Genomic DNA, 16,417 nt, shown 5'->3' with positions numbered 1-16,417 from the left:
CGCAGGCAGTCCCTGAATTATAAAAATCCAATTTACTCTTAGTTAAGTATGGGGGCGAGACAACAGGAAGTGAGATAAATCTACCCCTACGAAAGGAAATTCACTCTTGAAAGAGTTATCTTAGGGAAAAGGTGTCTTAGCTGAAGCTTTCTTGCCAATCCTTGTTTCCACTACAGGCCAATTTTTTCAAAATCCAATTGTCATGGGGGCAATCTACTGAATTGGGGCACAGACAACAAAACAAACATCACAGGGGTGTTAACCGTTCCCTGTGCTATCCAATGCATGTGTGTGTGTGTATCTATGTTTGACTGATGGCACTACTTAAAAAACGTACCTGTTCTGATTTACAAACAAATTCAACTTGAGAACAAACCTCTCTTGTTCATAACTTGGGAACTGCCTTTATTTGTTCACAGGTGGGAAATGGACAACATATCGCTCAATGGCAGAAGATACTATTGATGCTGCTGTGAAAGCTCATGGTCTCAAAGCTGGCCCATGTAAGACTTCAGGACTTCTCCTTCAGGGTGCAGAGGGTTGGAGCCCTACTCTTTATATCCGTCTGGTTCAGGATTATGGACTGGAAAGCGAGGTGAGACTTGTGGTATTGTGTGTGTGTTTATTTTAAATACATTGTAGAATAGTGTAAATCTTTAAAACATTTCTAGTTCACAGGAAGAAGCTTTCTTTTCTGGATGTATGATAAGCTCTTCCCATAAAAACAAAAATACTCTTTTGTTTCTTTTTTGTTCATTTTTTAAGAAATTAACAATATTAAACAGATTTTTTAGATTTTTTATTATTGTAATTTCTTTGTAATTCTGTATGCATGCTCTCTGAACTTTGACAGTATCCAAGCTTTGTGACTTCTCGCTTCCAGGTAAATCTGTTCTTCCAACCTGATCACAGTAGCAGGAATCTAAAGCATCATTAGTCACTGTTCAGTTGATACATGCAAGTAGCATTAATGCTGGTCTCAGCATTCCAGGTGTAGTCAGTTGCCTCCCACATAATCTTGCATCCAGTGTCTTCTTCAGCCTATTTGTTACAGGCAACAGGACAGTTCTTAGGAATCACTCATGTCCTAGGTGAAGCCGTATTTCAGGAAGTATAAGCTGTATAACCTGCTCTCAATTCCATAGGTGGCTCAACATCTTTCAAATACATTTGGAGACAAAGCTTTTGAAGTAGCCAAGTTAGCTCAGGTGACTGGAAAGAGATGGCCTATTGTTGGAAAACGTCTCGTGTCAGAATTTCCTTACATTGAATCGGAGGTATGATAGAGTGTTTTATCTTCCCCACCCCTTTTCTTTCTTAGTGTTTCTGTTTCTGTTTTCTATTGTCCTATAATAAAATGTCAAGTAGCTTAGATTCCTCCTTCTTCTAACTTGTGATAGTAAATGAGAGTACTATAGCCTAAAGAGAATGAGCTTTCAGTTGGGAAATATGTTTTTTCATGGTTAGGAAATTAAAAAGGAAGAAAAAAGTAATCAAATCCTATTTATATTGTGATCTACTTTGATAATATCAACATATCCATATTCCAGATAAATTGGGAAAAATTAAACCAAATTGTTTTAAATTTTGGTCTCACATAAATTAGTTTTCCCTGAGGCATCAATATCAGAAGATACTTATTCACTGTATTATTAGATTTCCAGTTTTGTAAAATTATGACCAGAATCCTATTGGTGATATAGCAAATTGCACAAGTGTAGACTTTTTAGTTCTCATTGTGGAAGGGAATGTGCTTCATGATGTGATGCACTACACTGCTGCCCACTTCATAGCCATTTAGGGGCTGGGAAAATGCAATTTCTGTGTTCTGTTTTTCAAAGTCTAATTGATCTTTTGTTTGGTCTCTTTCAATACTGTAGATTGAATATGGGATCCAAGAGTATGCCTGCACTGCCGTGGATATGATTGCCCGCCGCACACGTTTGGCTTTCCTGAATGTACAAGCAGCTGATGAAGCCTTACCAAGAATCATTGAGATCATGGGGAAAAGACTGAAATGGAGTGAACAGAAGAAGAAGGTACAATCAGAGTGGGGTGGAAAAAATACTGTATAGCATACAAATACCTGGAGAGGAGGTTGCGCCTTTTATGTGTGGTGTTTTTAAGTGGTTAATTCTCACCGGCATGGAAAATGGCATTCCAATATCATTGTTTTCAGACCCCCAGAACAAAAATATGAAAGTGTGTATAATTCATAGGCTATAGGAAAGATGTTTTTTGTCAGACTCTCAGTTATAGATTCCTGCTTTCACATGATCAGAGGCTTGAATAATTTAAGGGTGGTCAACAGTGCTGAGCACATAGGGAAATATATGTAAAAGGTAAAAAGGCTTGGTGGGGAGAAGAAAGCATTTAAAGGCTCCAAACCTTGAGCTGCATAGTTGTCCTGCTGCCTGAACACAGCAATCAACAAATGCCAGAAGCGTCAAAAATTAGATATCTCAAAGCTTTCCACTTGCCACTTAGGGTATTAATTGTAGCTATATATGATAGCAGCATTAAATTTAAAGGCCACCTCTCGGCCCTTTTGTCTGCAAGCACAGGTCTTGCTGCCATCACTGTGAGTCGCACGCATAGATTAAGAGTGTGATACAGCCCTAAAAATCTTTACATTGCACGTCTCGTGGAGTAATTATCGCTTGATAATCAACACTTGTACAACCGAACCAGTGATCTAACTGAAGCATGAAATGCTGCCTAATCTTAATTACCTTGTTCACCTTTAAGCACTTTTTGGTCATCAACTGCTGATATTCCTCTAAGGACCGGCAATTATAATTAAGTGAAAGGAGCCAGTAAAACATTACAGCAAAGAAGAAATTCAGAATGTAAATATTTGCTGTTACCCTAGAGCTGAGACTGTGTGCTGCTCTCTCTGTTCAGGAGCAGCTTGAGGAGGCAAAGAAGTTCCTTTACTATGAAATGGGCTACAAGGCACGGTCAGAGCAATTGACGGATCGTAGTGAAATCACTCTGTCCCCAAGGGATATTGAAAGGTAAAGATATTGTATTAGCCTCTGTTAGTTTCTGTACTCAAGGTTGAATCCCCGATGGACTGGTGGGAACTTTAATAACAAGACTTTCAGCCATTATTGCTGAGCTATAACATCAAGCCCACTCGACTTTGCTACCACTAGTATATTCCCTTTGTTTCTTTGATATGTTCATAGGCAGTCTGAGCAATTCTTATTCTGCTCCTTGACAGACTAAGAAGGTTGTGTTTTCTATTTTAGGCTGAGAATGGTAGGATTGGGTTAGAAAGCTACCTGCCATACAACCTGAGATAGTTGATCTATCTTGTCCTTCTGCTTTATAACACGAGCCTCAAATGGATTGAGAAATCTGTAGTCTACCACTGGTCTCAGGTAACATGACCATTGGTCTGAGATGGTAGGAATTACAGTTCAGCTTCCTCTTTCTTGCTTTAAACAAAGATCTTTCTTAGTATGAATATCTTAGATTCTCTTAACTTGACATCTAAGGCCCACCTACACTACCATATTATGAAGTCAGAACTAGATTATATGGTCACTCAGAGCCGGCCCTAGGTATTTTTCAAGTGTAGGCGAACAGAATTTTGGCGCCCCCCCCAAACCAATCACTGAAAAATAAAAGCGTTGGATAAGCGAAAATGTTGGATAATAAGGAAGTATAAAGGAAAAGCCTATAAAACATCAAATTACATTATTATTTTAAAAATTAAGCACCAAAACATCATGTTTTACAACAAATCAATAGAAAAAGCAGTTCAATACATGGTAATGTTATGTAGGAATTACTATATTTGCAAATTTAGCACTAAACATTGAACAGGGATATAGGGCTGTGTGGACTTAGATAACCCAGATAGCCCTCAGTATTAAAAAAACCCTCTAAAATCAGGACAATAAATAAAGAACAACACTCTGAAAACAGAAGAAATCCAGACAGTAAACAATCAGGGACAGCTAACTCCTCCCAAAAAAAGATTCTCCCAGGCAAGAAGAAGCCAGGCCTTGAAGCCACAGGGCCATTAAATGCTAATCAAGGTGATTAATTACAACATTCACACCTGCTTCAAAGAAAAGTTCTTTCTCCCACCCTGGACCTTCTACAGATATATAAACCCCACATACCTAGCTTCCAAGTTCCTACAGACCTCACAATCTCTGAAGGCCCCAAAGGTGGGCTTGCATGGTGCGAAGGTGGGTCTGCGCCGGCCGGAAGGCCCAGCACGGTCGCTGGAAGGCCCGAAAGAGAAGGAGGTGGAGAGTGGTGCCCTCCTCCCAGGACGATGCTGCCCCCGGGACGATGGCGCCACAGGCAAATGCCTATTTCGCCTTATGGTTGGACCGCCTCTGTGGTCACTGTAGACTCAGGTTCCTTCTACAGTGCCCTATATCACAAAATCTGATCCCAGGTTATCTGCTTTGAACTGGATTATATGAGTCTCCACTTCCAGATAATCTGTGATAAGCAGATAATCTTGGATCAGATCCTAGGATATAAGGGCAGTGTGGAACAGGCCTCATATAATTCAGATTGAACTTTATTTAAACTGAATTATATGAGTCTACACTGCCATATAATCCAGTTCAATCTGCATTATAATGGCAGTGTAGATGGAGCTTGAGGTGTTTGAACCTGGAACCATATGTCTGTGAGTTATGTGTTCTTCCATTGAGCTGTTTGTCCTTCCCTGAGATTTTTATGACTTTGCCATTGGTGAGGGTGGTATGAAATGGAATTTAAAGGGGAAATGTTAGGATGAGGAAGTTTTTAGAGCTGGTGAAAATAAATGCAGAATTTTTTGAGGGGTAGGTCTAGAAAATTGCTGTGAAAGTATTGTGAGAATACAAGGAACAAGGGGCCCTCATAGTTATAAAGGACCCACCTATTAAAAAACACTATTTTAAACTGCTTTTCCTATTTGTACACCTTTTTCATGAGTAATCCAATCTTGCAGATACAAAAAGAGGTTCCACATGTTTGATAAGGAAAGCAAAGGTTTTATTACCATTTTGGACGTTCAGCGTGTGTTAGAGGTAACATTTTACTTCCTCTCTGTTATAAGAAAAATTATATCAAAATTGCCTGGCATGATATTAATAGTGTAGTATTAATCCAAGCATGTGGGTTTTTTCTTTCATATACTTCATAGAGCATCAACTTTCAAATTAATGAAAGTGCACTCCATGAGATTTTGACTGAAGTGGATTTGAACAAAAACGGGCAGGTTGAACTCAATGAATTTTTGCAAGTGAGTGCTTCAACTTATTTTTTTATTTTGTGTGTGTGTGTGTGTGTGTTTGTGTGTTCGCTTATGTCTGTACAAGAAAACCAGCAAATCAAGTATGTATGTCTAATTACTCACAATGTTTATTTTTTGTTAATACTGTGGAAGGCAGGATTACTGGAAAATTGCATAGGCATTAATTTCTTGGAACAGATTTGATTTTTAGAGTGGCAAATCAACTGTCTTTAAAAATTGATACAAGATGGAAAATAGTCATTCGATTCCATGAAGAGAGTGCAATCTATTATGATGCATTGTTCTAGAAAGTAAACCCCACTGTAAGTCAACATATTTCATACCAACTTCCTACTTCTTTTATGTAGCACCTTTTAGCAATTCCCTCCCTGTGAAATAATGTTCTACTGGCTCTGTGCAAGAACAAAGTGTGGTGGTAGTTCACATGCCCACAACCCTTAATCTAAAGGTCACGATAGCCAGGCTTTTTATTATTAATATTGTTAGTTTCTTTCAACAGCGACACCAATAAAATAATATAAGAGGACTCCCACTTTTATACCGTGTTTGTATGTATGAAGCCGATATCAGAACCTTCTAGTCTTTGAACATTATTTCCGGGATCTTCTGATCTTGCCTACTCCAGTACTGGGGCCACAAGTTAACATACATTAAAATCCTGGATCAATCATGTGTTTAGCAGACCTGTTTGATGAGTTGGCCATGTGAAGGGTGGTTTTTCATATTTCTAAATTTCATATCAACCTGTTATGATCAAATGTCCAGAAAGTGACAGATAGAATTGGTGCATATGAAGTGGAGGAAGGAATCTGCACATTTGAGTTTGCAGGAAGTTCTTGACCACTATACTATGTTTTTGCCATGGTGGCTGAACTGAGGCCCCTTCTTCATTGCCATCCATATGATTCAGATTATCAAAGCAGACAATCCACATTGTTTTGAACAGGATTATATGAATCAATACTTCCATATCCAGTTCAAAGCAGATAATCTGGATTTTATGTAGCAGTGTAGAAGAGGGCTGAGTCACACTATGCCATTTTGAACTATAGACAGAAAGGGGAAGCAATCGTGTATGATTTTAGAAATGCAAAAGGTGGAACACTTTTCTCGTTTCAAAATCAAGATCCTGTAAAATGTACAACCTGAAGTTTTAAAGGTAAGGTTCTGACATGTTTCTAAGCGTCCATTTGACTGTTTTCATGCAGCAGCAGCTAATTTGTTTTCTTTTGCTAGCCAGGTTTTTTTTGTTAGTAGGGCCTTTCATGGTCAGGTATGTCAGATGACTGCCAGGTCCTTCCTGCACTATGGCAATGATGAATGCAGAACATGAGATAAATTAATGCTTGGGATTTTGGTCAATGTCAGCCCTTTCTTCACTGTGTCAAGTTAAACAAACAAGATCAAGGCAAGGGGAAATGGTAATTGTCTCTCTCCAGATGGGCTGGGGATGAGAGCGCTGTTGAATCTAAATGCAGAAATTTTTACCGGTTGTGTCCAGAGTCTGTGAACATACACTCCAGAGTCACAGATATGATATGTATTCGCCTCAGACTTTGTAAAATAAATTATCAGAGTAAATACATTTTAGAGAGTGTTAGGACTGGTGATTTAAATTGTGCTGTGATTTTTTAAAAAGAGCTCTAACATTAACACCCACTATTTTATTTATTCTCACAACCCTAAACAAATAGCCTTTAATTTATTATTTTATTTTTAATGAGGCAGTTTTCTTCAACATCAGCAGCCCTCTTGCTTTGTAATTGTATTTGGATACTATTTGGCTTGTTTGAATGTGCTGTCATGTAAGACGTTGAAACAGTTTATCCTGCTGAGTCTTATTTAAGTGCTCTGTTCCTCCTTTAGAACTCACCATGTGCTTCCCATGCATCATATATAACATTACTTGTTGTTTCAAAATGCAGTTTTACCCCATCCCCAGCCACCAAAGTTATAAGACAGATCTTTTTATCAAACTTGCAAGCTAAACAGCACAACACAGAAAGGATCGGAGTCTAAGCAGTAGAAAGAAAAAAGCAAAATTGGTCAATTTTTTATTAGAAAGTTCTTATAAAGAAAGAAGGAAGTCTCCTTTCACTACTCATTAAGGTCCCTTCTACACTGCCATACAATCCATATTATCAAAGCAGATAATCCACATTATCTGCTTTAAACTGGATTATATGAGTCTACATTGCCATATAATCCAGTTCAAAACAGATCATCTTGATTTTACATGGCAGTATAAAAGGGGACTAATTCATTAACCCGAACATGAGGAAGGTCTGGTTTATCCCTTATACCTGTGTGGAAAGCCATGCCTCTTTTCCAGAACTTCTTTTGATATCCTTGAAATGTGATCCAGGCAAGGCCTCAGTCTCAAGTTGGCCAAAAAGAATTAAATCCAATCATGTTATCAGTTGTGTGTGTTATTAAAGACTGAAGTAAGGAGAAGTCCAGAAATGGTCAACTGGTGGACCTAAATTCCTGGAAGAATTCACCAAAGCCAAATCTAGCACTAACTTCATTCCAGATCCTCAGTGGATGGAATTTTTCATAATCTTTGTGGTTAACAGAAAGCCCATAGGAAGGATGGAAATTCAAATTTACCGGTCAGTAACTGGAAGTGACTTGATTAGGCATCTTTTAGGTAATTTCTCATTAACATGAGGCAAACATCAGATGGGAGTAATGAAAGTTTGCTCCCCACAGATGCCTGTCATGCCTGGTTCCTTCTTTATTTAGAGTCCTATCCTCGAAGGGCTGGTTTTGTAATGTGAGGTTAATAGGATCAAGTTGCTGGAAAGGGGAAATACAAGATCACGTTGTCTGGTTAGGCGACTTCCTGGTTCACACTAAACAACATTTTAATAGAAACTGTGCAATCAGAGACATCTCTGTTTATGTTACTGGAAATCCAATAGCTTTGAAGCTAGGATTCAGAAAAAGTGCATGCACTCCTCCCCCACTAAATAAAGACAGTAGATTATGATGGTGAACTATTGTATGTGTAGTGGCAAAGAGGTCAGGTAGTACAGGGACAGTGTAGGAACTGGAATGGCTGGGATCCTGAGTTAGATGCCACAGAAGCCTTTTAAATATAAAATCCATTGTATTGAAATTATCCCATGCCTGCTTGCCTCCTACTATTTGAAATCAATACAATAAATCTCCAACTAGAAAATGTTCATATTGAGTTATTTGAGCTGAATTAGATGAGTTTGCTCCCACACTTCAAAATGCATACTGGGAGTTTACTTGTGCACCTCTCTCGCCAAATTGTAAAACATATTTTGATAGTGAGGGGTTAGGAACCCCTCCAAATAAGTGATTTCCCTCACATGCATTTCTGGAGTATTACTGCTCCACAAGGAGTGTACTATTTGCCCTCACTGAATCCCTGGGTAAAGTTTATTATTATCATGGACCGACTGATTAAAAGGATAGCTTTTTTCATTCTTTCAAAATATTTTTCTTCAGGTAGGGCTTTGGAATACGAGAGCTTTTCTTGAATACATATGATGGAGCTATACAACTAGTTTAACAGCAGCTTAAACTAGTCTTCCTATTTCTGCCCCTGTGTTTGACTTCTGGATTGTAAGCCTGTAGGGTAGAGATATATAGTGTCATTCTTTTAAAGTGGCATCTACATAATAGTGCTAAAGAAATAAATGCATCTGTTTGCGTTGATCTAGTCTTTCAGACAAAGCAGATGCACTTGCTTGAATGTCCTGGCCTATCACAAGTAGCCAGAAGGCTTCCAATAAAGACTTGACCATGGTTTCTCTGGCAAGCCAATGAATTAACTTTGAAGTCAGGAGTAATCAAATAAAACCTATATATATGTATATCCTGGAGGGATTCCTGATTGCTCACAAACAGTAAAAGAGGCTAAATAATGCATTGCAAATTGTTCACTCATCTCTACTTCAGCCCTTGAGAAAGAACTCAGAAAAGTAACATAAGAATGTGGCTTGTAGCGTTTGCTGTCATGCTGATATAACATGACTCAACCCCAGCGTGAAATGGATATATAGGGCAAGAAAAGCAGGGTTTCCTGGTTGTTCTATAGATTTCTGGTACTTTCTCACTTGAAAAATAATGAGTGAACCCCCATGTAATGTCAGATTACTAATAGGCAAGTGTACATACCCTGTGAGAATACTAGAGACATTTGGGGAAGATTGAATGCAAGTTTTTGGAAACTTAAGAGTGATGAATATTTAAAAATCTGTGCTAGATGAGCTAGGGCAGTGGTTCAGAACTTGTAATCTTCCAGAAAATAGTAGTCTGCAATTCCCAGCATTCTTCACCTTTTTCTGTGGTGTCAGGGGCTGATAGGATTTTGAACTCAACAATCTTTGCAGACCCCAGGTTCCTCACACACCTTGCTTTCATTGGCTCATCATCTTCATTTATATAACATTTATCCAGTTTAGGACTCAAGGCAGCTTATAACAGTTAAAAACAAACATATCCAAAAAGTCAAAACTTACAAAATTTAAAAAATGCAAAAACATTTCATAGTAACCAAAACATTTTAAAAACATAAACCATTAAAAGAGACCATTAAGTTCATTAAACAAAGACCTTTCCTTTAGATCAGTCAGTTTCCCAAAGCCTCCTGAAACACAAAGGCTTTTACCTGTCTGTGAAAGTATATCAAGCCCTAACCTCTTTGGAAATGGAGTTCCTGAGTCAAGGAGTAACCACCAAGAAGGTGTTTGAGTGCAAATTCGTTTTACCCTTTCATGCCAGATATTACTATATGCATGAGAATATGTGTTTATGTATGAGAATAAACAGAAGTAATATCAAAGTCCCTTCGATCTTGTCTCCTTAGCTCATGACTGCTATTCAGAAAGGATCTATTTCTGGAAGCCGGCTAGCCGTACTTATGAAAGCCGCGGAAGAGAACATTTGTCGGCGTGAAGTGATTTCAGTGGATCGGAGTGGAGGTGGACTGTGAGTTTTGGGAGCTTAGAGCAACAGAATGGTGTCCCGTGTAGCTGCCTCTCTTGCTGCTGTAAAAAACATTCCAGTGCTTTCAGATGTCACTGCTTCTTCTACTCAAATCTGTCTTATGCTGAGCAACTGTGCAGAAAACCGCATCGCTGCAGTTCTCTTTCTTCATGTTTACTGTAAAGGCCCTGCTGCTCTGACTTGTGGCCTGCTAAATGAGCATATATTGTGTCTGCTTTGCACAGAATCAATGATGGACAAGCATTTGGAGAAAGGAAGAGAGGGAGCTGAGATATCTTTTTTTCTGGGCTAATTTCACTCTGATGTCCGCACAGCAGTGAGAATGATTCATCTTCTGTGTCTCACAAGGGGGTCCCCACCCTCCTTTTCACAACTTGCCAACCTGAACTGGCGAAAGTGGAAGGTGCCAGCATGCATTGTGTGCCCTCTTCTTGGAAGTGTCTTGTGATAAATATTCACCCTTTTCCTAGAACCTTTGGCTTAATAATACTTTTAGAATTGTTGCAAGTCTACAAAATGTGCATGTCAAATGAGTGATTTACCATTAGAAAGAATAAGAGCATCTGTATCTAGGAATTTTTTTTTTGGTAGAATATCACCCCAATCAATATGAAAGTCCTGCTAAGGAATATTTAAATGCTGCCAGACTTAGTTTTACCAACATTGGACATACACATAGTTAAGTCTCATTGAAACTACTAAAATTTTAATAACTATGTCCTGTACACCAGCTGAGTTGAATTAATTTCTGAAAAGCACATCGAGGCAGCATCACATTAGAAGCACATCATAAGGATAGCTTTAAACAAACATGTGCCTATTGTCCCACCATGGAAAAATGTAATACCGTAACACAGGTGGAATTTCCACCTCTGCCCCTTCCCTGGTAATTGCCTATTTGGTGGTAAGGTATTTACTGCACTAGGTGTTTTCCCTTTGCTGTTAATTTTCTTTTTGTAAAGGATTTAACACATACATCCAAATTGTCTGATCTGTTCATCTGTACTGGACGCACAAAATAATTACGTTGGATAACCTTAGGAGGTTTGGGACTGTTTCTTTCCTAACATGAAGCAAAGGCATCTGTGAGCCATCTTGGATCCCACTCCAGGAGAAAGGCAGCATATAAATAAAATTAGATTTAAAATAAACAGAAAAAATGTTAGCAGTAGAATTTTTGTCTTGAACCTCTCCATTTACTCAAGTTCATTTTTTTTGTTCAAGGTGATGTTCCTTCAAATCTCTATATGGATAAGATTTACAGTCTTGGAACTTTTAGGCTGAAATCCTTTCCTACATTGTTGTTTTGATTGCTGACTGACACAAAGAAGAACATGTCTCAAAGCGAAATGTGCGAATTGGTCTTTGATAGATCTAGAAGTGAGCTAGAAGTGTCACTTCCGCAAGGGCCTAAATACAATTGCCAGTCTGATTAGAGTAGGCCCACTGAATTAATTGCTGGAATGAATGTCAATGCTTATGTAAATAACATTGTTTTGGTGGGTCTAATCGAGTTGGGACAAACAATTCGGTATAGCCTGGAGATTTTGGTTTTGGTCAAAATATTTTCGTCAGATGAATTGTTACAATGTGCTAATGTTTTATAAACAATGCTTTTCAACTTTTATTCTTCTTTAAAAAAACACCCTCTATGCAAATGTGAAAGGCAAAGAGACATGCTACTGCTAGAAATAGACACTGGAATGTAAAAGCAACCCTATAGCTAAGTTCAGAGGGAGACATTTGCATCTATAAATGACATTTTTAAATTTTGTGCAAGTTTGAATATATGGATCAAGGTTCTGATAAAAAAGAAAAGAAAAAACTGCAGTATTCTTGGGGGGAGGGTATCTTATGCAATCCAGTGAGAATCTTTTTCTCCATTTGTTTTTGATATAATCAGTGTGCTTCAGAGATCTACTTTTTACAAATTGACAGAGTTCTCTTGGTTCAGCCCCTGAGCATGGACACAAAGTAAATCTTCATGTGAACTTGACCATTTGTGGATCCTTTCTCTCTAAGCGCAAATGATTGTTTGGTGCTGTCAGTCTTTTGACTGCTTCACCTCCATCCTGCCAAGACATAATGGACTCTTTTTACATATCTGGTTTCATCTCTTTGCATTAAGTACAGAAAAATCAGCTCAGAGGGGAGTAATCAAAAACTATCTTTTTCGTGTATTTGAAGTGTATAAGAAATGAGTGTTTGTTATAGCTGTGCCCGAAGAAGGTGCCAATGATTTTATTTAACTTCTAACAAAGTGGCATTTTAAAATTACCCTCCCCCTTTTAATGCCGGTGATCAAGAAATGTATGTCCCTCATCTATGTGTCCATCAAAGCATCCATTTCTTTGACAACAAAGTTTAACCTGGCAAGGGATGAGAGTAACTGCTTTTGCTCAGTATGTCTTTCTAAATAGGCTCCTTCTCCATGATAACAGTGATGTCTAGTTGTGCCTTTTGCTAGCTTCGTTCTTGCTGGTTTTCTCTCTCTTTTTCTTTTCTTTTTAGTTAAACAGGTGCAGTCATGTCATGAAAGTGAATGTCTGTTTGGCTTTTCTTTTGTAATTTAGATGCATGCTCTTCATTGGGGGTTTGATCTCTCTGTGCCATTTCCCCTTGCTTTCTTTTCTTCTAGCAGAATAAAACGCACATCTCTGTTTTGTAGGGGGAAGTGAAAGAAGTTGTGTGCATCATCCTACACCTGCTTGATTCAGTAAAATTAAAGACTCAGAATTACTTGATTAAATGCCACCCTAGCCCCCCTCCTTTTTTGTATCTCTTTGGAAGATTGTCATATAATGAATGGTAAATACAAAGTACTCGCAGGATTGTTTTACAATGTGTTAATTGGTGGAATGCTACTGTACTGCTGTGTTTTAAAATGAAAGAAATTTGACAACAAGGGGCTTGTTGGTATGTATACATACCGCATGTTTTTCCATCCGGCACTTTTATGTAATGTGTTGAGTATTGTTCCGGATTGGACTGTTAAATACTGTGTTTGAGGCCAGATTGTCATTTTTATAACTGTCTTGGTGTTTTATTGCCATTATTTATTACTTTTGATATACAGGATGAGCTGCATGCATTTATAGAGCAATAAGAGGATGTATTTAATGTGCCTTGTTTTTAACTGAATAAGAACTGAAAGCATGAATCAATAAAACTGATTAAAATGGTCCATTCACTGGCATTTTGATGTTACTGGCAGTTACTGAAATAAAGTTGATTATCCTTGAACTATTCCTCCCCTACCCCTCCTTTTTTCCTGTGGGAAAGTATAAAACTGATATCTTGAACTTTAGTTTTAAGAGATAGTATTAATTACTGGCCTTAACTCTGTATGTTGAGTGGCAAATGATGAGTTAAATTACAGAAAAACATGCCATAAGAGTTAATGACAAATGTTTTTGTTGAAATATGTTATTGTTGCTTCAGCATTTTTCCATCCTCCCCCCTTCCCCCTTTATTCATTGTGATATCAAACAAATGGCAATAACCAACAAATTTTATTTTTATTTTTAATTCAACCAACTCTCTTTGGGCACCAAGTTATCGCACAGATGAACTTTATCATAGCTAAAATCAATATGAATTAATGGGAAAGATTATCTTATTCTTTTTGATCATTCTGCATATCAGGCTGGTCCCAAATTGCCAAGTGCTGATAAATGTTCTGACAGTGGAGGAAAAGTTATACATTTTTATCGACAGGAAATTCGTAAAGCTGTTTACAAGTTTTCTAATGCAAAATTTGTAGTGCTCATATTCCTCTGTAGTTCCTAATTGTATTCTTATTTTTATGTTTTAATATTAGGAGGTTTATGTATGTATGTGTAAATAGTCTGGACATGGTGATTTGAACATTCTAGGTGGATTAGAACTTAATAAAAATAAAAATAGTAATAATAATAGCTTTATATATACCCGCCACCATCTCCCAGAAGGACTCGGGGCCTCTCAAATATAATTTCAATTTTGTTAAGCCATAATTGTGTAATAGGCAGTGTGTCCTAAAACATGTTTCTGTATCAATTAGTATGTTAAGAAGTATAATTGGCACTCTGTATTCATGAATTCTATATCTACAGATTCCATCATCTACAGCTTGGGAAGTATTTTTTTAAAGCAAATCTTGATTTTGCCATTTTTATGTGACAGAGAACATTTTACTATGCCATTGTATATAATGAGACTTGAATATTCAGGGATGTTGATATCTTTTGGGAGCTCTGGACCTAAACCCTAGTGGATACCAAGGGTCCAGTTGATAAAAAATCTTCCATGCTTCCCTTCCAACTGCTAGCAATCCCTCTCCTCTCCGTACAGATAGATATGAAGCCCTGATTTCAGGACAAACTCAATAAAAGAAATCTGTGTTTGGATGTGTCGAATGTAGGGGGGCTGTTGGCCAAGACTTGAACTTCAAAACATGCAAGGTGTAAGGAGCCACACACATTTGAGCTGGAAATATCAAAGCAGAGCTTGGAGTTCAGCTGCAGTGCTTCGAATGAATTCTGCCATCACATTTGAACTGATTGCCTTTGATTAGGCGAGATTATAGAGCATCTTTAGCGAGGTGCATTTTGCCACGAAATGTGTTCCATTTTCTCGCCCCCTGAAAAGGAAGGGCTTGTCAAGTTTGCCTATGCCTTGCCTTTGAGCCTTACTTCCCCCGCTCCGCATCCTCGCCTCAATTATCCACTGGAGGTATGAAACATATACAGAGGCACAAGAGCATTCAAGCTGTACAATATTTGCACAGGTGTGATGATCAGAAGGCAGCAGGCGTCTGTCCAGAATCAATACTTCACTCAATCTGCGCGAGACGCAACTAATTTAGGAGAATTCCAGGTCTTGCCTCCCTCTCAGCTAGCGTCTCCCTGCTTTCCATAGACTGTCAGTGGCTAATTCCACAATAAGTGGAGCTAAACGACGCTGTGCCTACTCTAATTTACCTGGAGATTTATTTTATTTTATTGCCTCTGAAGACATAATTATGCATTAGATTGAGCTGGATTTGTATAGAAGAGCAAAGAAAGAGAATCTGTTCGCTTTTTAGAACCTCAGAAGAAAACACACACAATTGGAGCTTGAAATTGGCCTTCCCTAAGTGTTAATTCAAACTTACAGTGAAAGCCTGTTTCTTCAAAGTTTTTTTGCTGCTTTTTTAAAGTGGGCACAGTTTCTTGGATTATCGCATGTTCAACAGCTGCACCATCTGAAGGACGTCTGTTCTTGACATGATTTAGTGCTGCATGCATTGTAGGGTATATTTTCTTGGCTACATCACAGCCTTTATAACAATGAAATCACAAGCTGCAATCTGTTTTTTTTTTTTAAGGCACCCTGGAAGGCCACGGATAGGAAAAGAAATATCCAGGTTTGACTGTCTATTTCTGAGCTATATGAACTGGACATTAGATCCTATTTTACCAAACCTCCCCACCCCCTTCCTCTGCTTGTCTAAGTTGAGTTAAATGTCATTAATTCAAGCGTTAAAACTAAAACAAACTGAAGGGAACTGAATCAATTTATACATTGATTGGAAGCACTTTTTAAAAAGCAAGAATGCCTTGATTTTTTTTTTCCTAATTCACAACCTCTGGACATAAATGGACGCTTGTCCCCCACTAATCTGTTCTGGGGAATTTATTTTATTGAACTGCTGCGATGCTTTTAGTTTTGCATCTCTACAATTAACTGATTTGCAATTCATTTTTATTCATGCTGAGTTTTCCCTGTCCGAGTCTAGAAGCTGTAAATCTCGGATCTATTGAACTGACAGGGAAATATATTTCATTTTCCCCATGAATCATTTGCCATCCTTATTGCAGAAAAATGGCAAAATTATGGTGTACCATGTTTTAATAAATTACCGCTTTTAAAAATGTGTTCTGTGACCTGCTTGGAGAAGAGAATACTGGTGGTGATGAAGGAAGCTTGGTAAATAACGTATTTCCCCTACTATCACCATAAGTCGTAAGAGTATGATATAGTTTATTCTAAATATTTTAAGGTTGTGATGTGTTCATCTATTCCTGATACAAGTCCAATTTTTTTATGTGTGAAGCACTGAGATTATTTTCCTTGTATACAATTAACAGACATTACAAAAGGCGATTTTCTGTTTTATATACATCTTAACGCTTTTCAGTT

At 38.0% G+C, this 16,417-nt stretch overlaps 1 protein-coding gene across 4 annotated transcripts in view; it reads left to right on the top strand.

Moving 5' to 3' along the window:
* The window catches only part of gpd2 (glycerol-3-phosphate dehydrogenase 2), a 104,407-nt gene extending 90,909 nt beyond the window's left edge, over positions 1 to 13,498 (top strand). For all 4 annotated transcript variants that reach the window (XM_062965542.1, XM_003224603.4, XM_062965551.1 and 1 more), the window contains 7 exons: positions 420 to 595; positions 1,146 to 1,277; positions 1,881 to 2,039; positions 2,905 to 3,017; positions 4,967 to 5,045; positions 5,162 to 5,260; positions 10,116 to 13,498. In XM_062965542.1, coding sequence (XP_062821612.1) covers positions 420 to 595; positions 1,146 to 1,277; positions 1,881 to 2,039; positions 2,905 to 3,017; positions 4,967 to 5,045; positions 5,162 to 5,260; positions 10,116 to 10,241 — 884 coding nt within the window. In that variant the 3' untranslated portion in view covers positions 10,242 to 13,498. The remainder of the gene's footprint in view (positions 1 to 419; positions 596 to 1,145; positions 1,278 to 1,880; positions 2,040 to 2,904; positions 3,018 to 4,966; positions 5,046 to 5,161; positions 5,261 to 10,115) is intronic.
* The last annotated feature ends 2,919 nt before the right edge of the window (positions 13,499 to 16,417 follow it).

Source organism: Anolis carolinensis, chromosome 1 (assembly GCF_035594765.1).
Source record: "Anolis carolinensis isolate JA03-04 chromosome 1, rAnoCar3.1.pri, whole genome shotgun sequence".
Classification (NCBI taxonomy): Eukaryota; Metazoa; Chordata; class Lepidosauria; order Squamata; family Dactyloidae; genus Anolis; species Anolis carolinensis.
This window is presented reverse-complemented; position numbering and strand designations above follow the sequence as displayed.